Source organism: Drosophila subobscura, chromosome O (assembly GCF_008121235.1).
Source record: "Drosophila subobscura isolate 14011-0131.10 chromosome O, UCBerk_Dsub_1.0, whole genome shotgun sequence".
Classification (NCBI taxonomy): domain Eukaryota; kingdom Metazoa; phylum Arthropoda; class Insecta; order Diptera; family Drosophilidae; genus Drosophila; species Drosophila subobscura.
In genome coordinates this window covers 22156345-22179198 of record NC_048533.1, presented here as the reverse complement: position 1 = coordinate 22179198, position 22854 = coordinate 22156345, and the positions used below count along the sequence as shown (strand labels likewise).

At 42.0% G+C, this 22854-nt stretch overlaps 2 protein-coding genes across 6 annotated transcripts; both read left to right on the top strand.

Moving 5' to 3' along the window:
* The first annotated feature begins 27 nt into the window (after positions 1-27).
* Positions 28-1079, top strand: LOC117896900. 2 transcript variants are annotated; one of them, XM_034805435.1, is made up of 3 exons: positions 28-78; positions 136-641; positions 700-1079. In XM_034805435.1, the coding sequence occupies exons 1-3, from the start codon at positions 69-71 to the stop codon at positions 934-936; spliced, it is 753 nt and encodes a 250-aa protein (XP_034661326.1). In that variant the 5' UTR covers positions 28-68; the 3' UTR covers positions 937-1079. The 2 variants fall into 2 exon arrangements, with proteins under 2 accessions (XP_034661326.1, XP_034661325.1); XM_034805434.1 differs by having other exon boundaries at positions 30-78; positions 697-1079.
* Positions 1080-1856: 777 nt separating this feature from the next.
* Positions 1857-22544, top strand: LOC117896323 (lateral signaling target protein 2 homolog). 4 transcript variants are annotated; one of them, XM_034804555.1, is made up of 6 exons: positions 1857-2650; positions 19183-19323; positions 19391-20131; positions 20196-20833; positions 20960-21253; positions 21312-22544. In XM_034804555.1, the coding sequence occupies exons 1-6, from the start codon at positions 2615-2617 to the stop codon at positions 22306-22308; spliced, it is 2847 nt and encodes a 948-aa protein (XP_034660446.1). In that variant the 5' UTR covers positions 1857-2614; the 3' UTR covers positions 22309-22544. The 4 variants fall into 4 exon arrangements, with proteins under 4 accessions (XP_034660446.1, XP_034660447.1, XP_034660449.1 ...); XM_034804556.1 differs by having other exon boundaries at positions 20196-21253; positions 21312-21813; positions 21998-22544; XM_034804558.1 differs by having other exon boundaries at positions 20196-21253; positions 21312-21677; positions 21808-22052.
* Positions 22545-22854: the final 310 nt, after the last annotated feature.

Below are 22854 nucleotides of genomic sequence, written 5' to 3'. Positions count from 1 at the left end.
GGATTGCTTTCGATACAGCAGCAGCTGACAATTGTTTATTTTCATATTGTTGTGTTTTTTTTTCAAACATGGAGCAAAGTAAATCTTGTGTCAAAATTGTGTCAATTTCCATTAATTTACTTATCTGTATTGCAGGTGAAGAGAGAAGGTGGGACTCTGAATCCACGAAGCTACTACTCCAAATGTATTATGACAGAAGAGAAGAATTTCTGGATCCGATGAAGAGGAAAAGGGACGTGTGGAAAAGCGTTCTGCTAGAACTGGAGGAGCATGGTATTTGCGACATAAACGCCCAGCAGCTTGACAGGAAGTTTAGGAACTTGAAGAAAACGTATGAAGCGATCAAGAATCAAAAGAGGCAAACGAGGTGGGAGCACTTTGAGACAATGCATTCCATTCTTGGCAACATACCTGCAGCACCCTCTCGTTTAAAAAGGAGAAGCACTGAAGTATTGTATTTACCCGGCTGCCCGGAAGATCAGAATGATGTGGATGATGACTCGCATTCCGCGAGCACGAACTCAAAAACGATGAAAATGGAACCGGAGGTGATTTGGGAGGCACCCAGCTCCCCAATGGTCAACAACTCCCACATGCACGATACGGAAGCGAGTTCGTTATCCGAGAGTAACTACTCAATGGTGAGTATAAAATTAATAATGGATTTCTTAAATGCTAAACAAGTTACTTTTGCAGCAGACCAAAGAAAAGGAAGTGCAATGCATCTCTACGAATTCCAGTGCCATAGTAGACATTCTGCAGAACCTGGTAAAAGAGGCGAAGGAGCTCCCAACAAAGCAACCATTTAAGAATATGGAAGTATTGACCTACTGGGACTTTCTGCTGAACGATATGACTCCAGAGGCGGCAAGAGAAGCTCGCCATAGAGTCACGAATCTACTTCAAAACTCAGTCACCGCCAATCCCAAAAAATAATTATAGTGAAAGTAGAAAACTGATTAATAGTAGTAAGAATAGGTTTAAACCATGTAACTCTAAGATAAAGTCATTATTCGTGTTTAAAAGCAGCTTGGAAAACATAATTTTAACATACAATTATAAATAGAAAAAGTAGTCAAAGTAAAAGTAGTCGTTCCATTCCCACATTCTTAGTTTGAACATTTTCTGTAAGCAATACAATCAAATGTAGTCATGAAAACCTGACAATCTTGTAAAGAATTTATTGATGAATCACATAAAATTTTTGGTTTAGTGCTAAGAGTCCTCACTAGCAGATAATATTAATCCGAACATTAAAATTGGGAAAATGATTTACGCTTTACGGTATATTTTGAAAATGAGAAGTTATATTTTGAAGGGTTCTGCGGTATATTTGATCGATTAATCCGCAGTCACGCTTTTTCTCTTCGCCAATTCAAATCAAAGTGAGTACAATAAAAATGTTTAAATTTTAATAGCCAACTAAACATATCATAGGCGTCATGATTTGCTCTTTCAATTTCTTGCGTTTTAAATGAGGTTAATTTTGTAAAAAATATGTTGTTGACATGTAGAAAATGGGTAGTTTTCATGTAGTTACAATGTTAGATAAAATTACACTTTATCGTGCCTTTTCTGTTCAAACCTTAAAACACATAGTACTATTTAAGATATTGTTATTGCAGAGTGTTGACTCAGTATCGGTTAAAATTTGAGTTGGGAGTTTAGAGTCACAGCTAGCTTGTAATGTTACATGAAATGTTAAAAATTAGGATTTGGTATGTTTACGGTATGTATTGAAGATGAAAAGGTATATTTTCGTATATTTTCGAGGGACATGCGGTATATTTCAACGAGAAATCCGCGGTCACACTGCCAATCTTCCTCTTCGCCTACATTCCGCTTTGTGTTTTTGTTTCGCATTCGAAAAAAAAACTTTAAACTAAACGGACGACGCCGCTGACGGAAACGGCAAGGGCGGATGAGTGTTGCGCGAGTTTAATGGTTTTTTCGCTCCCGAAAAGCCAGTTTCACACATTTCGTTTAATATATTTTAAGAATTTTTAACCAAATCGACGCAGTTTCCGCCTGGTGAAATGCAGTTGCAAGTGTAATGTGCGGGAGTGGTGTGGAATAAGGAATAAGCGAGCAGGAAAAAAGTCACGCGTGTGATGTGTTGTTGTGGCTGCTGCTTCGAAACGCAAAGCAAAGAAAAAGTCAAAGCCAAAAAGCAAAGTGCAAAAGGCAGTCAAAAATTAACACCAGACAAGTACGATAAACAGGCCCCGAAATTCGGAAAAAATTATAAAAAAGTGTTAAGTGAAATAATGTGCATTTAGAGGTGAAATCGCGACGCAGAAGGCTCACAGCAGCGCCAGCAGAGGCAGCAGTCGCTAAACATATTGAACGCAGTGTGGCCAAGGCAGTTGAAGTAGTGCCGTTGTTGTTGGTCGTGTGTATTTCTTTGTTTTGTTTGGTTTTCGTGGTCCCCCCACTCCGAATCTCCTATCTCGCTCACACTCGTTCGTTGCTGAGTGTTGTTGGTGCGTGCGTGCTGTTGTACTAGTGTGCAAGGACAACAAAAACGCACTTCATTGGAAGAGGAAGCGATTGAGAGCATCAACAGCTGTGGCGGCGCTGCAACTGCATCGCTCCTACAACAACAACAGCAACGATGGACACATTTCGCAAGTGGCTGAACAAACCCAAGGTACAGTAAACGGTGACTCTGATAACCCAAATCATAGTTCCCTCTTATCACCTCTCACACTGGCTAAATATACGTATGTATAAAGAGTGTGCAGGGGAGGAGGGAGAGCTGTAATTAATTAAGAGCAGAGCAACAGTGCGAATGGTGTCAAAGCAACTCTGCAGTGTATGTGTACGTGTGTGTGTTGGTTCGTTTGTTAACTGTGTCGCTGTGACGTCAGCGTTTGCTTTGGCCCTGGTCAAAGCTTGCTCTCCTCTTCTCTCCCGCTTTGCCTCTCACTTGCTCTTTGTGTGCCAGCTGGGTTTTAACCGTTGCTGGATGATTAATTCGCTGACGCTGGCAGAACACGGCAAACAGCTATAGCACACATGCACACATACAACTGCATCAGTTGCATTAGCATTTTGTTTTTGCAGCATGTGCGACGTGTATGTGGCAGTGTCTGTGTGGAAACCGCATTCACTGCATTCGTTCCAGTCTCAATTCAAATTGGAAATACACTCTCACACTACAGTATGCACGCACACATGCTCACACGCACCAGAAACAAAAGCAGAAAAATGGCGCCAGCTGCCGCCTGTGTTCGTGTTTGCAAATTACAATTAAAACTAATTTATGTATCTACGTCTGGGGGTAATTTGGGATCTGTTCTTGATACTCGCGTTACTCGTACTCATACTTATGGGTGCAATGGAAAATTACTTGGAGTTTCCCATCAAAAAACTTGCAAAAAAAAGAAACAAAACAAAAACAATGTCAAAGCTGTTTGATGGGCCATCGGTAGCCTCGGCTTTCCAGTGATTGAGTAATTTATTTTTGGATTTTCGTCGGCATTCAGACACAATTCCATCACTGAATTCCACATTGCATCTATATTTAGCTCTCTCTCCCTCTCTCGGTTGCTGCCTGGAATATGCTGTACCGTTAGAAAGAGCGGGAGGGCGGTGGACGCCAAAAATAAAACATTGATGTTTCCATTCCCCCCGTCTCACATGCAGCCCCTTTGGAGTCAACCTCTCTGCTTCCGATGGCCGATCGCTCGTCAATCTGTCGATCCGCTTGACATTTTGATTGCCGTCGCCAGATTTTTGAGTGTATCCCCTAGAGGAAAACCAAAATTAGAAGCAATTTACACGTAAATCCACAATCCATTCAATCGAAGGCAAACACTACATCACTTTTTTGTTGTATAAGGTGTGTGAGTGTGTGTTATACGACGTCGACGATGACCTCGGGTTACCTGGAGGTCAGTGTCGACATTGGCTGGAAATCTCATTGTAGAAATAACGAAGCTAACAAGCAAACAACAGATGTTTCCAAAGGGTTTTCAGGTGTTTCAAGAAGAGGCCTCCATAGGACTGTCTATATCTGTCGTTAGATTAGATAAGATTATTGAAATGATGGAGATTTTGAAATGGTTATTGATAGTAAAAGGTAGTGGATACATTGCTAATGAAAAGTTACAACAAATCGAATATCTTGCAGTTTATTAAAATAGGTATTTTAAATCCTATTAGATGTTAAATCAACAACACTTCATGTACGTTCTCTAATCAAATTCGTTAAATAGCTTTCTTATAGTTTTCTCCACATAAATCGAAATGTCTCCCCTTCGTGGCAAAGTTCCGTCTGTGGTTAAACTTTTTCTTTTATTAATTTATTACGCTCTAAATAGATTTGAAAATTTAGAAATACAACATTTTCATTGCCTCACTTTCCGGATGCCGACACTTTTCTGCTTCTCTTTTGTTAATTAACACACTTCTCTCTGCTCCCTCTGAAGCCCCATCCATCCCCACCTCACAGTATTTTCCCCTTTTCAACACAATTGCAGCTCATAAATAACGGTACGTTTTCCTTGTTTTCTTGAAAAGCGCAAAGCAGATCAGAGCGTGGCAGCAGCGGCAGCAGCTGTGGGGCTGGCGGCTTACCTCCCAAACGAAATAGAAAATGCTGTGGGGGCCTACGGCAATTTATGTTTTTCTTTTTTTCCAGCAACTCTTTTTTTCCCCCACGTCTCGGGGTCTTCCCTCCACCTCCTATCCCTCTTCTATGCGGTGCCTGCTCTTCTTTCATTCATTCATTGACTGACTGCACACAGTTTTTCCGCACTCGTTTCCTGGTCGCCGACGTCTTCTTCTTTTTTCTGGTTTTCTTTGTTTTTGTTTGCAACTTTCTTTCTTCTTTGTGCAGAGATTCTGTCTCTTTCTCCCTCTTTATCTCATAAGGAAGGTTTGTGTCTTTGTCGCGAATCCAGATAAACCGTAATTTAATGCGACGACGGCGTTGCCAGATTTTACAAGCAAACCTCTTTGCCATATCAAATTCACCTTTCGATGTCGAAGGAATGTTTTGAAGAAACGGTATTTACGGAGAAGCAGAAGATTTCGGGTGATGATAGTTACAATAAGAGAAACACAGTTGCCAGATATGTAAATATGTATGTACAAATATGTGTACATACCTTTAAGTATTTCAACACGCGACGCGCAATAGATTCCATCGTTTCTAGCCAAGCATTTACATGTTAGCCTTGTGTACTACTCGTACTCGCACCGGATACAAATAATTAGTTATGCCTATGCCTCCCTTTCTCTCTCACACTCATCGGAACTCCCATTGTAAAACTTCTTCAAGTACTAGTACTACGTTTATTTCCCCGTAAAAGGGGTACAAAGCAATCGCCTTGCAATTGTTTTTCTTCTCGCGGTTTTCAATGTACAGAAAAAACGAAACCGACAACCGAGTGAACGTCGTCAGCGTCGTCGAAACAATGGAGGTGGAGGCTAGGCTGAGAGAAAGAGGCGCAACAGCCGTTGCCTGCAACCCACAAACAAAAACGCGATACGGATCCCAGTCAATGGGGCACTGAAAGGCAGCAAAAGGCAACGGGCACGCGCCACAGGCGATTGTAATTGATTATCAGATGGCTAGGAGGCGTCCCCCCCAATCTTTAAACTCTTTACAGAAGGAAGAGCCCACATAGCATTGCATCATTCCATGCCTTATAGCATACATCATTTTTGCATAAATATATAATCAAAACTCGTCCGACGGTGGAATATAGGAAGTGCCCCATGCTAAAGCAGACACTTTTCAATTCAATTGCTTTTACCCGTCTACTTATTTATAAATGTTTGACGATCAACGTATCACGAATAAACACGAGTGCGCGAGTACGGGTACGAGTATCTCTGTGAATATATCACAAATAGTGGGTGCGGGTCTCTATGATATTCATTCGTATCGGCAGTAGTCTGATCATTATTTAACACATGCTTTATACGACTATTACCGCCTCCCCATCGCTCATTGGCCATCCCCGGGGTATTCCCAGCAGTAGGGAAACTTTATATTTATAGTGTTCTCTCTTCTATGTTTACACCCTGTAATTGTAGGAGCATCAGGGCATGTGGGTTCTATGTTTCATCTACTGATTGTACGGGACGGAGATATTCGATCACTTTCTTATAAACATTTAGAGGCCTCTAGCTAGAGGAACTACACGTCATTTTCTGCTGATCATGTTTCAAGCTCTTTGAGCCATTAAATGTTGAACATCTTTAATTTTCTTTCTCTAATAATAGATTAAAATCAGCGGATATTTTAAATTCTGAATTTTCCATAACATTCCTGCATTATATCCTGTTTTCCTCTCTTGATTCGAATATCCCCTTCGATTTTTCGATGTTTTTATGTGTCTGTGATGTCTGTGCTTGAAATCTAATAAAATTTATACACGTTTTTCCTGTCTTTATTTTTTGTGATCGCCCATAAACTCATTTGAAGTTGGCATTGAATTGTTTTATGGCCAACAAATCCACAATGAAACAAAAGCAAAACCGTGGCAAAAAAAAAGTGAAATCTATTGGGCGCCTAGCAAATGTACAATTATTTTTGGGTTGTTTCGCCCTCTCTCTCTCTCTCTTTTTAGAGCATGTTGTAAGCAGAGCAGAGTAAAAAAACAGAGTAAAAAAAGAGTAAAAAAGGTGTGCAATTAAAGTCAGTTTCTATTGCGTAGTCGTCGTCGTCGTCGAAAACGTCCATTAACACAATAAACTCTGACTGTAAGGCCTCTGAAAGTTGAGGTTTTAAAGAAAAAAGCAAAGTTGTATTTTTTATAAAGAAAACATCATGAGTGGGCAAAATGGAAATTACAACAATGAGGACCATTTAACAATTGAATTTAAGCAAAAAGCCATGAAGGAGCGGCAGACGGCAACGAGGCGGTAATGGAGGGAGGGAAAAGAGGAGGTAGATCCGCTAAAAAGTCGAGTAAATTACACCGTAAAGTAGAGATTTATTCGGTACAGAAAATGGGTAATATCCGATAGAAAATTAGAGATATTTCCCCGGAACAAAAGAGATCAAATATCCCACAGAAAATTAGCGGAATAACTCTATCATAACACGACACTGGCATTATAGCAGAACAAATCTGAAAAGAAAGAACATTTACAATTTTCCATAATAAAGAAGTAAAGGAGTAGAAGAAGTAAAGAAATAAACTATTAGTATATCCACATAAAAGGAGGTTACTAGTGGAAGAAGAAGGAGTTCATGGAGGTACTTCAACCCGGTAGTCAGAAGTCGTCTGGCCATCTGTGGCATCTGGCATATTTTTAATTTTTTATGAAATTCAGTTATTTACGCTTTCTGAATCCGGGCAAAAGAGTAACAAAATAAAACAAAAAACAAAAGTCAACGATAAAGAAAAACCTCATTTATTTCTGAACAAAAGGGAATAAAAAGTGTTGAAAAAAGAGAAGTCTAAAAGAAAAGGTAGAGCACTACTGGCCTTAACTTGCTGAATGGTAACAAGTCAGTCATTATGGTATGCTCATTGCTTTCTCAATGATAAAACAGTGCGTTGCATAACTTTAAAGAAAAGGTATTGCAAGATAAACGAAAATGGAGAAAAATTGTCTTAAAAAAAAGAAAAATTATTTCCATCGAAGAATTTGATATTTAATGCCATTAAATGTGCAGCTAAGGGAACTGTGAATCCATCCGCATCTATCTCTATATGAATATTTGTACCATCTGTTTAATGTACCGCACTGTACTGCACACTGTACTCCTGCAACTGCATTTGTGAATGGCACCAAGCAAGAAGCAACATCGTCTACGTCTGACAGATTCAATCCAATGCCACACCAAAGTATTCGTGAGTGTATGAGTGACTGTAGGACTGCATGACTGACTGAGTGAGTGAATGAGTGCATGAGAGACAGAGTGAGCGATTGTGTGTCTGTGTGGAGTGAATGCCTGCCTGCCTGTTGCTGTGCCGCGTGTGCCAACAAAAGCAACAACCTGTTTCTTGCGGTGCATAATATTTGGGCCATATTGACATGTGCCGCCGTTGCCGCAGTCGCCACAGTTGCCGCCGTCGCCACCGTTAACGACTTGTGCTCTGAAAACTGTCCCCAATTTCAATTTGTTGATGTTCTGGTAAAGGCCAGTCGAGGTGGGCCACAAATGTTGACTCTACTGCCAGTCAACACATTACGAAAGCCTCTAGATAAAGAGCATTTAATTTTCACAGAGTAAACCAAGAAACAGTCGTTAAAGCCCACACGTAATGTTGAAAGATTGGAGGAGTTTTCCACTAGAAAATATGTTCATCTTGGTGCAGGAAGAATCTGCAAAGATTCGGTCTCCCAGAGGTTTTTCTAGCAAATGAATCATAGACTCGGCTTACAAACTATTTCATTCTGGAAAACTTCTAGAATTCGTTAATTTCGTTTAATTTCAACATATCTTCCACGATAAATATTTTCAGATGTAATCCGCACTGAAACGATGCCACACTGAATAGCTTCAACTATTTCATTTTGCTATGGCTGATTTAATAATCATTTTGTTGTTGAGCAGAACTTGTCAACAGACTCTCGTCAATCGAGAGAGAGAGAGGAAAACACTCGAAGCATTAGCCCCGAGTCCCCAGCTCCCTCGCCACTGTCTTTGTCTGTTTTTGCGTGTAACTTTTCCACTGAGCGCCGGGGATCTATTAAAAATTAACACAAAATTAGTTGATAATACGAATAGGAATACTCATGTGGCCAGGGCCCCTTTGTTCGAGCGTTGCGTGCTCTCCTCCTGATACCCTGACATCACCCTGACACCCTGCTTCCCTGATCCCCTACTTAGTAGTGGACTTTAGTGACGCATTTAAAGGCGATACACAGAAGCAGCGCCCTCTCCCTGATAACGCGACACACACACGGACTGTGAGGGTAAAGGCAGGTCGTGGGGAAATGACTGAATGAGGGATGGATCGCAAAAGCAAATAAGGAATATTGTAGGGCAGCGAGCGGGTTGCAAAACTCTACAAATGTTCCATAAAAAAACAGAAGATTAGGTGTAAAATTTCCAGAGAGTACAGAAATGAAGTAAAGTAAATGAAATTATGGAATTATTATAAAAATCTTGTATATAAATTCCAGCTACACCTTATTGTAGTGCATAACTTATTAACTCATTCCAAAACTATATATTAGATTCCTAGAAATCTTGAATGGAATGGAATTTCCCTTAATAAAGCCCCCAATCGATTTCAGTTTTCAGAGCAGAGCTCAAAAGTAGGGCGTGTTCCTAATGTTGGGCTTGGATTATTAGGCTGTCTGTCGGTCTGTCATTCGAGATTGATTGAGAGGTATTACAGGAAATAATTATACGATACGATACGTAGAAAAACAATTGCGATTATCATTGTTTTGTCAGCTGTTGTAAAAAGCGTACAAAGTTATTTATGTCAGAGATAATTTATCTCAAGATAAGTTAAGTTTTTATCATTGATGGCAAATAAATGCAGGTTTCCTCACCATAATATTACACGGGAAAACGATGACAATTTTTCGAATAAAATGTTGCCACATTTGGCATTAGAATGTTGTCACTTTTCACTGGAATATAACATTAAGGTCGACTAAAATATTGATTATATTTTTGCCACCTTGCCACTCCCGTATATTCCACTCACCATTTGTGGTAGATATTTTATCTATATCTTTTTGCCTATTTGCGATAAGATTATGCAACTGTTGCACGGCATTTGGTTTGCTGCTTCGTTGGTTTCCCTTTTTTTCCACTGTTGATTTTTATTGAATTTTCTTTGAATACTTTTTAAATATTTGTTTGGCAACAAATAATCCGCATATCTGGTGGGTAAATTTCCTGCCGAAACAAACAAATATTAAACTTGTACTCAGATTACATTTCGTGTGCAATATTGATGGATGGATGGCTGGGTGGGTGGATGGGTGGGGGATGCTATCACACAGACATCTCACACATTTGACAGCTGTCTGGCTGTTTGCCTGTTGGGGGGGCACTGATTAAGAGGCACATTCCAATGGGAATCCACTTGGATTTCAGGTTCAATGCAGGTCAAACGGTTGCACAATTGATGGATGGATGGAATGACCCCCAAGGCTGCTGGACAGCTGCAAGCAACTGCAGCTCTCCTCGGTGCATCGATAGTTCATTGGCTCCGAAAACATTCGAGAGTGGCCGGCAATATGTCAATTGTTTCGTTACGGTTTTTTGCAGACCAGACAGACACCACACACACAGCCACCAAAATATACCAAAAATATATATGAAAACGATTTTCCAATGGCCAGGCGGGCAGGCGACCAGTCGACCACCAGTCTGTGGGGGTAAAAAGTAAAAGCGGTGAAATTTTCACATTCACATTCACGAAGTGCAACAGCCTTGGAAGTAGCTGCAAGCAGCAGCAGCAGCAGCTGGCAAATACCGCCGCATCGATGCCACTCTCCTACTTTCGAATGGCAACAGCTTCAATTGTCGATTGCATTGCCGTTCCACTTATTACCTAATCCCCCGCCAGACATCAGGCATCCAGACATCGGAGTGGCGCAGAGTGGAGTCGAGTAGCCCTACCAAAGAGGGGTACAGAGACGGGGGTAGAGCGTTTCAGTTATCAGACAAACGTTGCATAAGAGTCGGCAGCGACTCTTTTTTGCGTCCGGCATATCAATGAGAGGAACAATGTGTGCGGGGGGAGAGAGATCGGATGCGCGTGTGGACAACCAACGCCCACGTATCGCACGTACTTACCACCACCCCCCCAGGAAAGAGCAGCATGTGGTGGCCAGCATTCGCTGGCTGTTTATTCAATTATCATCGACACTTCCCCGTTGTGTGACGCACTTTAACCCCTTCAATGGAATTGAAAATGGAACTGCAAATGGCAAAGCCAAAGGAAAGTGAAAGCGTTTTGCGGTTAACTTCTTTACCATAGGGGGGAAACCTTTGAAAGATTGAAGGTTTCTTGGGTTTCTGTACGTGGAAGGTTAAACCACAGACAGAGCAAGAGAAACATAAAAACCATAAGGTTTAAGGTCTACCATGATTGGAGGTAATGATTGCAAGTACGCACCAAAATGCATTGAGAACTTATTCCGGAGATAAATTCGGAGAAGATCAGGTTTCTTTATGGATCTGAGGGTATCAAAGGTACCAGATTTATTCTTCAGCTGTTGCACAAGCGAAAAGTTCAAAAGAGAAGGCCCGAGCATGCCATAAATGCCATAAAACTCTTCCATGAAAGTATTCAGATCTTATCCTAAACATCGCAAACTCTTTTCCCTTTTAAAATAATAATCACAAAGTTAATGACTAAAGGTCTTTGCGAAATCTACAGCCTATCTGTGGATCTGTTTCTGTTTTCGACACAGTGTTCGATTTATCAGATCTTAAACAGGTAATGCCTTAAGCATCGTATCGTATCGTATAATATAACTGGATTCCGATTCCACACCTGTTGGTTGAATCTACGTCGAACCCCGGCATGAGATAACAGAAAAACAAAGGAACAAATAAAGCAAAAAAAAAAAAATAACAAAAAACCATTCGCTTGGCCTACGTTTATCGATTTTTTCGATTGCGACATATTTTTTGTGTGTTTTTTGGTGTCGTGTTTGGTGATTTTTTTGTTGGGACTCATGAATATGCATTGGGGTTAATGGATGGCGCCAACGCCGCAGCAACCCGCACCTCCCCCATTTCCTTCATCTCTTTTGGGTTACTTTTCTCTTGCTTCATGGCAATATCTTCACTCTCTCTTTTTGTCTTTCTTTTGCACATTTTCTATTGTTATATTTTACTCTCTTGGAGTCTCTATTTCTCTTTGTATTTTTCACTATCTTCACTGTTTTCGTTTCTCTTTCTGCACTCTCTATTTCTGCATTATTTAATCTTTAATTTTTTCTGTGCTGTAATCATCCACTCCCTTCCCAGGGCACTCTTCGATGTATTTATATTATTTACTGTTACTTATGTATTTACTATTATTTACTATATTAATTGTTTAATTTTGCCAACGTTTCCGCAGTGATTTTTTCTCTCTTTGGTCTCATCTCTTTCTCTTTTCATTCTCTTTTCTTTTCTCTTTATTTAACTTATTTTTTCCGCTGCATTTCCTCTTGTTTTTTATGCTTTGATAATTTTTAAATGCAAATTTGTATTCGTTTAGTTTTCGAAATGGAATAAATTATGACATAATACCCTCCTCCGTTTCTTCGATCCGGATTGAATCGGTTCGATCCGCACATTAAGCGCTAATTTAGCGTTTCGCTGCGGTTCGTTCAACCTTTATTTGCCGGGTTTCGGTTAGCTCTTAGCTCTTAACTCCCAAAATAAAGTTATCCTTAAACGCAGCAACGACGCACTTCCTGCATCCCATAAAGGGATTGTTAATTTGTTTAATTTTTATGTTTTGAATGAAAGTTGAATGTCCTCCCACCCATTGGGGCTGATTTGTTCGGGTTCATTCCGGTTTTCGGTTTATGAGCAAAGTCTTTGTTTTTTCCGATGAGACATTTCGCGGAAATGCGTAATAATAAACGTCTGAGGAGGGGATCTTTGAAAATTGTTGATGATTTAGGGGAACATCATGTTACTTTTATTTTCACTAGAAGTTTCACATTTTTATTTATTTTATTTTTACAGAGTTTTCAAAACGTTTCTTACTTTTCTGCCAATTTTCAATATCTATCAAGCTCTTATTTGATCCATTATTTACCATCTATTTCCTAATATGATGTCCCTAAAATTGCTTTTGTGTTCCTTACATTTCTATTTCTATACATTTATTTCCGCTAGAATTTTAATTCTTTACTCTTACACACTTTTTCGTTTTACTTCTGCAGCATTGCTTTGATCTTTGATCATTGAGCTTTAATGCTTTGTGTGGTCCTTCTTTTGTCATAAAAATATAATATAATTATAATCTATATATAAACATAGGCCCCAGCCCTAGGAGATTTGTCTTTCTGATTTGTTTATATTGTGTTTGTTTTTTTTATCAGGCATCCCCTCGTTTATTTATATATATTTGTAGCTGTATATATGTATGGTGTATTCGTATTGTATGCTTTCTGTGACCGTGACTCAGTTTCCATCTCAATCTTTTACACTCTCCTCTCTCTGCTCTCTCTTTGTCTCATTATCTGTGTGCCACAGAGATGTGTATGCCCCGTCCTTAGCCTACTATAAAATGCTGTAATCTCATTTCAATATATTTTGGCAGTCATTAAAAGTGAAAATATATGCTATTTATAATGCCTTATATTCATTTGATTATTCATGCAAAAATTCATTGGAAAACCATCTCTATTTTGTTTTGTTTAGGATTTCCCCGATCTATCAACGTAAAGTAGCTGATGCACGACTTATTTATCACTCAAACGATTGTTTTCATTGTATTTTTTTATGCTGGAACACATTTTATGCTGGAACACATTTTATGCTGGATTTATTCCTCCACAGAATCAGAAAGAAAGTATTTCTTCTTGGTTAAAAGACTATAGATCAGGGCTCGGCACGGCCCTATCCCATGGGTGCGGGACAAGGCGCTGCTGCTGCGCTGCCCTTACGTACAAGCGTATTACAGTGATTCGTACCAATACCAATGTTCCGTTTTGCGTGCGTCTTCACACACAAACGCAAAAACGGCTCGATAATTGTATGGGTGCCGAGCCCTGCTATAGATCTTAGAATTAATTCAGCATTTAGCTCTAGACTTTACAGGAACAACATAACTTTTACTATTTCTACGAGTCAATGCAATAACTTATTCCAGTTTGAAACTTTATCCGTGAATGTTCTATGATCGCATTCCGTGGGGGACTTCCAGATACATTTAAATGAAATATGTGAAATGATTTATCAGCTAAGGGCGTGCACTCAAACGTTATATTTTTTATGGGTTTTGTAGTTAAAAGTAATAAGAGTTTTACACTCGATTGTTCTCACACTGTCGCTCTGTGTATTCCGCATTGCAAAGAACAATTATCACATGAAAGGCAATGATTTATAACCTGTTTTTGTGTATATTTCTGGTCTGGAAATCCTATAAGAGAGTAAAGTTTTGCACTTGATATGCAATTGATATACGTATTCGTAGTACTCGGCATTTGAATGATAAATGTATACGTAGATTCTCCGTCAATTAAATTACGACACTTAATTGTGCAGTTTGTTTGCAGAAATTGAATTCAATTTCAATAGTTTCAAACCGATCCGACCCGAGTGCACACAACATACTTGCCTCTGTATATATTCCGATGATCAATTAACCAACTGACTGATGGTGGGGCATGCCCCCGTTCAGGTGGAGTGTCCCCATTGTGCTCTCTACAAATTGGTTCGTTAGAAGGTCGTGGCTTCTGTGACCTCTACTTTTCACCTCTCATTCCTCATTCCTCAGTCTCCATTTCTCTTGTTCCAGACTTAGTATATATTTTCTTATTAAAGTCTTTTGCTCAATTGATGGCTGATTGGGAATAAAGTGAATTCCATTTCCATCTACAATATAGAAACAAATAATATTCAGGGTCACGTTCTCCTGTCTCCTGTCGCCTGTCGCCTGTCTGCCATCCATCTGTGCAAGACACTCCTTGGCGAATCCTTTGCGTCAGCAACAACTTTGAACAAAAGCCTCGTGCCGCACACAAGAATACTAGAGACACAGACAGAGACACAGGGTCCTTGCCTTTGTCCTTGTTCCCCTTGGCGAGATGGCGATGGCATTTCAAGGCTTCCACGAGGCAGACGCCTGTTGCACGTGGCACAACGAGGCCGTTGAATTTCTGACGTAAAAAACAAAACGTGTGTCCTTAATGTTAAGGTTATTGGCAATCACTGCTTTGACAGGATTCATTCAATCTTTTGATGGTAAATTTATGCTTGAAATAGATTTAACAAATGAAGTGGAAATCCATTAAAATTCAATCAAATTTGCAATTAAATTGTGATTTTTCCAACAGAATTGTTTTGAAATTGGTCTCCATCTTATTTATTTTGTTTTTTCTTTGATTTTGGCAAGACAATTTCTATAACTATTTGGAGTTATATTATTTATTTATTTACTTTTATCTGTAGCATGAACACAGCACCCCACCATATGGTTTTCACTTCAATATCGGTCTGTGTTTCAGTTTTCTTTTCGAGTGCGTTGTTTCTCTGTCCTGTTATCATCCCAAAAACAGAAGCTTGCTTTGTGCCTGTTGTGGTGTCTGTGTGTGCCTGTGGCTTTTAATTAGCTGATTGCAGGCAAAAACCAGTTGAAACAATAATTAAAATGCCTGAACAAAAGCATTTTCCACTCATACCCTATGCAAATAATCTGCTTTCTGTTTTATCTGTTCAAATATATACTCGTACGTACTTTGCAAGTGCTAGAAACTAGCAGAAACTTCAACAAAAATATGGCAAATATTTAAACTTCAAGTTCTTATAGTTTTTAACTGCAATGGAACGATTCTTGCTTGCTGACTGCCCTAATCGTAGAGCCAGGAAATTGCAAGATATAATTCCAGGAATAAATATGTATGATAATGGTATTTATGTAGGTTCCTTATCATTATTTCAAAAGAAAGGCAAATTTCTAATTTTTTAAGCAAACTTTTAATGTTCAAAAGCAGCTTCAAATATAAAGGAACTTTCGTTGGCAACAAGTGTTGTTTTGCCCTCAAGAATGTTCCGCCATGTAAATCAATTTCTCAAATGTTTGCTTGGCATTCTTTGGGCTAGTATTTTCCACTTGTTTCCACTTGCAAAGGTGAGGTGCAAACAACACCTCACATCTCTCACAGTTGTTTCTCTCTCTTGTTGCGTTGATTCCGCTCATGAATAAGTCACGAAGAAGCGTCATTTCCTCTCATTTAAAATGTATACAAGTGCCCAAAGAGAGGCTCAAAAACATGGCGGTATCCTTGGAGGCACATATATCATGAATTCCCCCTCCGCCCCGCGCTTCTTTCGTTCGTGGCTGCACCATGCGGGGTTGAACGTTCCGCTTGCCTCGAAACGAGCTTAAAATTTGTAATTACCATTTAACTTTTTTGTCTGTTGTTGGTTGTTTCCTCCGAATGGTGTGGTGGCGGGGGCTGAGCGGCTCTTTAATTACATTTGGGATTTGGCTAAATAATTTTAATGCATTTATGAGGCATGTAAAGTGCTTTTGTTGCTTAATGCGTTATTAACGTCAAGGCTGTTCGATATTTTATGGTGTAATATGTGGAAAACCATCACTTTTTTACTTCATTTTGTGTCGATTATTGCTTCGATTAGCCCGCTTTCGATACAAACTTGGTAAACTTTTAACGATGATTGATTCATTTGATTCCTTATCGATTGACCTTCTTTCGATACACATATGCTGTGAGTGCTTATCGATTGGTTCGAACAAAATTCAAAGATATCATATTCCCAGATAACTTTCTTCATAGAGTCAACAATTCCTACAAGATTTCGCTGTACTTCGATTCAATTGATTGAATATAAAGAATTTCGCTAACTTTCACTGACTTGAGATCACTTTTTACTGTACACCAACAATGATTGTACCCCACTGTGGGTGCTGATCCGCTCTCTGCATAGCTTTCACATAATTTTCGATCAATATTTGGACAGTGAGAACGAACGAAAAAAAGCAAACAATACAATTTACGTTGACTTCGGGCTGGCTGCTCCAATAAATTAACAGTTTGTATTTGTGTGTGTTATCTGTATTACTCGCACCTTATCCGTATAGAAGTACTCGTATAATATGGAACGTTCATATAGTATGGAGTGCCATATTTCCACTCACTTTTCCAGTTTTTTTGTTGTCCCTAAATTGCGACGCTAATTAATGGCTACAACGACACTTACAAAAAGTCTGTTCGGTGGCGTCAACACAACGTTTTGGCCACACAACGTTGTCATGACGGCCAGAACGAGAGAGCGGGAAATGAATGGGCCAGAATGGAGACAGAGCGGCGGAGAGAGAAGGAAATAATGGCTCAAACGGGGAGAGAGAGAGAACGTGTCGTGTCGAGTGGTAGACTGGTACAGGGGGCAACGCGGAGAACGTGTGAGGCACTGAGTGAAGCGTGCGGTGCGTCTTGTTTTTCCAGTCATTGAACCACATATTTACGCCAAGGCCCATGGCCTTGCCGCAACCCAAAGTATTCTCAATTACTTGCTTGATTTCAAAAAATGTTGCGTGGTTCGGTTCCCACCTTCAAACATTTCCAGAAAACATTTTCTGCTCATTTAATTGTTGTTTAAACAACCATAAAAGCTATATCCCTTTTTCGTGCGTGTGTGCGTGTGTGGTTCACCTTGAGGCCTATGTATTACTATGACGAAATCATATCGAACGACTATTGCCATACGAATACGATTTTCTGCAACGATTCATTGATTTGCTGTGTGAATCATTCATTGACATTCACCTGAAACTACGAGTAAACATTCATACTTGGAAGAGTTTGTCGTTGCTGTTTATTTTTGTTGGTCGCTTAATCGTGTAACTGGAAATCTAGCTAAAAGTGTAATTAACTTTTCTTTTTGCTGTTGTTGCACACAAAGTATGCTTGAATTATTTATTTGCATAAAACAGGGAATATTATGGAGAAGGTGAGGCACTGCCAAACACTGCAGAAATTCTGGAAATGCAAGGAGCTTATAAGAATGCTACCTGTACCTGGCTGCCCTCGCAAATTCCCTGCCAAACAACTCGCTTCACCTCAATTCCACCTCAGTGTCGGAGTCGTCGCCTTCTGCTGCGCAGTTTTGAAGGCAAAAAGTCAACGATATTTGGATTTCGGTGTGTTGGCTTGTGTGTGGTGTTGGTGTTTACCTTTATAATAAACACATTTCGTACATTTCGTTTCCTTTGCACTCTCGCAACGCTTGATATTTCGCTGCTCTCCCCTACTCCGTTTCACATGCATATTTGTTGTAATTCGTATTTAAAGAGAGCAAGCAAAAACAACCGCAAGAAGACCGAGACACTGAGCTTACCCAAGCACACACACACACGCATACAGACAGATATTCAAAGAAGAAAACAAGTTCAACTGCCGATAAAGCTCTGCTTAATCGTTGACTCTCTTTTGGTTCGCTCTGTTGCTCTCTGTATCTCTGCTGCTCTCTCCTCTTCTCGATATCTCGTGCTTTTGGGCAGGCGGCACCTCCGCTTAATTGCAGCCACGTGATTCTGCTAATGGCTCCTCCATATCATTAAAATTCAAATCACAATTGAGGGGCTCTGTGTCCGTGCTCCATGTTGCATGTTAGATAAGACATTTATTGTTGCTCGGTCTCCACACCCGAAGTTGGCAGCACCTGATTGCATCATCTTTAGTTTTCTTTTTTTTCCAGCAGTTTTGCTTTTTAACACGATAATTTGTAAAGGAGGAAGCTGGCTTGCAATGCTACAAAAGGGAGCACTGATTTTGGAGCCTTTCATTAACATCAACAGTCATTTCCATTATGTACTTCATAAATTTCGTTAGTCTTTATTTGTCTTCGGTGTAGTTTTTGATGTAATTTTTCCATATTTCTGGTTAGATTTGGATCACTAATTGGGAACACTTTTATTGGAATCTATCGGAACCAGTACCCTATGATTGCAGCACTTGAGTTGATTATTTTTATAGCGCCCACATAATGTTCCAGTTCAATTCATATATCTCGATATAATGGGCTTCAGTCGTGTGCGTCTAGCATTTTTTCTTAAGTGAAGATTAAAATAATGACGTTTTATTTTGTAAATAAATTATTTTCGTAGAAAGTTTATCCGTAATCCCAATTGAAAAAGGATCCACATCCCTTGCTTTATACATGGTTTGCATCTGCTTAATTGTCTACCAAAGATAACACCTCCTACTCATCATTTGATGCCATATACAATGTATACGTGCTTTAATGATTTGTTGTGAAATCCACCAAAAAACAAAAAACAAAATCAAAGCTTTAATTAAACGTCAGTCGGTGTCGGCGTGTCTGTGCCTGTCTACGTGTCTAGTGGCTGGCTGAGTCATAGTCACGACTTCCCCACCGACTGCCCCACCGTCGGGCATCAACTGCCATCCAACGACCCGTTGCACTTGTCACACGCTCTTTGCGGTTCAGTGATAATAATTTGCGTTGCAATTGGCTCTGGCGCGATAAGCCTTATCATTGAACTTATTACTCATACAAAATATCCGCATTTCCCCAACTCTCCTCTGCAGGCTGATGACAAGTCGCTGTTGGCGCGCTTTTTCCACGCTGATCGCTCCCTCACGGCAGTGGCCAGTGAACTGGACAGCTTTGATGGACGAGCGGAGCCGGATCGATGCTCCCGATTGGTCAGCAGACTGCGACAGAATCAGGTAAGAAAAAGGAGAAGCGAAGCGGCGTGTAAAGCCAACCACTAAAACCATTTATTTTGCCCCACAGGACAAAGTGCTTTCGATCACAAATCTGATTATGGAGGAGCTGCTCGGCGAGGATCGCGATCCGCGTGCGTTTCGCGCCAAGTTCCCCGAGGAAGTGCTGCAGGAGAATCTCGCTGGACAGCTGTGGTTCGGCGCCGAGTGCCTGGCGGCCGGCTCTTCGATCATGAATCGTGAGGTGGAGAGCAAGGAGATGCGACCGCTGGCCCAGGCCGTCACCAAGAGTCTGGGCAATGTGCGAGTTCTGCTGAGGGATCAGTGCCTGCGCAATAATGTGCCGAACAGCAAGACCCTCCACCTAGACCTCAATGACTTCACCACGGAGCAGCTGTACGAGAGCCTGAAGATCTTCGATCGCCTCTTTGCCGAGTTCGAGCTGAGCTACGTGAGCGCCATGGTGCAGGTGAAGTCGCGGCACGAGTACGAGATGCAACAGTGGATCGGCGTGCTCTTCTCGGAGACGCTGCAGCGTGCCCTGAAGATTGGTCTGCTCGATCAGGATATGGTGGATGCCTTCGATCCGGGTCTGATGTTCTCCATACCTCGCCTCGCCATTGTGGCCGGCCTTGTGGTCTATGCCAAGGGGCCGCTCGATATGGATATGCCTGGGGATCAGCTGTCGGAGATGTTTCGTCCGTTTCGCACGATCCTCATCAAGATACGGGATCTGCTGAGGAACCTCAACAACCAGGAGCTGTATCAATTGGAGAAACTTCTCTGCACCAATGAGGATATCAACACAAAGGTGGGAAATCGAGGGACTTTCCTTTGATTTTTGGTTTTCTAATGATTATTTCTCTGTCTTTCAGGTGCCTGTGGGTTCGAGCAGCATTGAGGCACCCACACCCGAGCATAGCGACACAGCGACAACAAGCAGCAACAATAACAACAGCAGCAACAGCACTGTCGGTGGTGTTGATTCGGGAACTGTGGAGCGACTGGTAGATCAGCGTAATAACAACAACAATCAGCAGAATGGCAACGAAGCCACAACAACGTTGCCGACACGCTCTCCGTCCATGTTGTCGCTATCGGCCAGCAGTACGCCCACAGCATCGCCGGCACCATCGCCAACGCCCTCGCATTCGATTGCCTCCTCGACATCGTCGGCTGTGAGCAGCAGCTCAACAAATCCCCCAGCCGATTGGTCAGATGGCGATGACGAAGACGAGGAGGAGGAGGATGAGGATGAGGACGAGGATGAACTGGAGGACACAGAGGATGATACAGATGAGGATCAGCTGCTCAAGGACATGGTGGCAGCCGACTGTGCCTCTGGGTATCTGATACCCAACACAAATCTGGGAAATCTACTGCAGCCGCAACAGGTTCCACTCACAGATAACTTCGTGGCCAGCGAAGACGATGATGAGCACGGAACGGGTGACCAGCAGCCGGCGCACAGAGAGCAGGATGAGGAGGAGCCCAGTACTAGTGCTGCACTGCAGCGGCTGTTTCTAGCCAGCAGCGATGACAGCGAACCACACAGAGACCAAGGAGAGACAATCAAAACGACAGAGGAACAAGGGCAACAGCAGCCGCAACAGACCCCACAGCAGACCCTCCAGAGCAGCCGACAACGGCATAGTCACAGTCACAGTCACAGTCATCGCCATCATCATCGCCACCATCATCATCATCACCATCAGACGACGCAGCCGCAGCAGCAGCATCCGCACCCACATCACCATCAACCGCATCCACATCGTCTGACACGCAGCGGACGTAAGCGTTGCAGCATTGAGGCCAGCGTGGAGGTGGAGCAGCAGGAGCAGGGTCTGGCCAGTGGCGACACCAGTGCCGCATCTTCGCTCTCAGACGATGTGTCGCTGGCGATGCGCAACACCACAGCACGGCTAAAGTTCAAGTGAGTTTTGCGTACCCCAGAAAAGGGAAAACCAATAATTAAGTCTCTCTTTTTGTAGGAGCACCGAGAACCTGCTGCATCGACTGTTTGTTTGCATTGCCGGCGTGGCCGATCAGCTGCAGACAAACTTTGCCTCGGACCTGAGGCAGATATTGCGCAGCGTATTCCTCATGAATATGTCGTCTGTGGAGGAGGAGCAGATCGAGATACCGGAAAAGACAAAGGAGTCGGAGCTGTTTGAGTTCCGTGCCTCCGAAAATGATGTGATACAGGAGAGCGCCGGCTCCAATCAAAGCATTTACTCAGCCGAGGAGGTTAACCCGGAGCTGGACAATGTGTTCAGCGCTGGCAATCGCCACTCTGCCGGCGCCACAATGCAGCGCAACAACACCATCGATAATCCGAGCAGCAGCAACAGCAGCAGTTCCGCCACGACCCGTAACCATGTGACGCGTAGTCGGAGTCTGGGTGATCAGCAGGAGACTGTTGCCAGGAGCATGCCAGCGGCAGTGCAGCAGCAGCAGCAGCAGGAACAGGAGCGGGTGATGCAACAGCATCAGGTGCAAGTGCAACTGCAGCGTCAGCGCAACAATTCCGTGGGCAGCAACACGCCCTCCAGCGCCTCCTCGACCAGCTCCAGCTCCGAACAGAATTCCCCCGTGAGCACACGAAGCGGCAGCAGTCGTCGCCGCCTGCAGAGCAACAACGAAACCCAAATGCCTTCATCCACAACGACAGCAGCAGCGACAGCAGCAGCAACGCTTGCGCCGCCAGCCTGGATACCCGATGGCAAGGCGCCACGTTGCATGGCCTGCCAGACGCCCTTCACTGCCTTCCGGCGCCGTCATCACTGTCGCAACTGTGGCGGCGTCTTCTGTGGCGTCTGCTCGAATGCCACCGCCCCACTGCCCAAATACGGCCTCACCAAGGCAGTACGCGTCTGTCGCGACTGCTATGTGCGGGAGGTCCAAGTCCGTTCCTCCTCCTCCGCCGCAAGCGTTGGCGTACAGATGCAGAGCCAGGCGGGACGAGCGCAGACGGCGAGCGCCTCTTAGGACCGGCCATTGGCGCTTTTCAGCGCAGCTGAGGACCAAAAAATAAGTGACGCGAGTGGACAGGAGATGGGAAAAGCAAACTGTGAAACGCAATTGTTCTTCAAAAATTGTTTTCTTTATTTTATACGTAAACCTAAACCTAAACCTAAACCCAAACCCATGCACAAAGCGGCGGGGGCTTGCATAAATAGATCGATCAGTTATACATATATATATAAATGACTATATATAATCAAAGAATTATGTATATAAATATTATTTTGTTTTATCCTCAAAAAACAATGACCAACCCAACCCAATCAAAACGTGAGGTAATGCTTCGGTTTAAGACTCTATTTTTGTTCATATCAAATCAGACTTGTCGACGGCTGGGCGCCAGCTATAAGTTTTGGCCAGCATTTCAATAGTAGATCGAAGAATACGTATTTTCGTTTTTGTTAGTGTTTATTTTTCGCTGTTTCTGTTTCTGTTTTCTATTGAGGGCTTTAGGGGAGCACCTAGCTCTAGCTTTAAAACATTGCAACAATCTTTTTGTCACTAGCCAAG

Coding starts and splice junctions, on each gene's coding strand:
- LOC117896323 (XM_034804554.1), top strand. CDS start 2,615: ATGGACACATTTCGCAAGTGGCTGAACAAACCCAAG. Junction 2,651..19,182: donor AGTGGCTGAACAAACCCAAG/GTACAGTAAACG, acceptor TCTCCTCTGCAG/GCTGATGACAAGTCGCTGTT. Junction 21,254..21,311: donor ACAGCACGGCTAAAGTTCAA/GTGAGTTTTGCG, acceptor CTCTTTTTGTAG/GAGCACCGAGAACCTGCTGC.
- LOC117896900 (XM_034805434.1), top strand. Junction 642..696: donor CCGAGAGTAACTACTCAATG/GTGAGTATAAAA, acceptor TTACTTTTGCAG/CAGACCAAAGAAAAGGAAGT.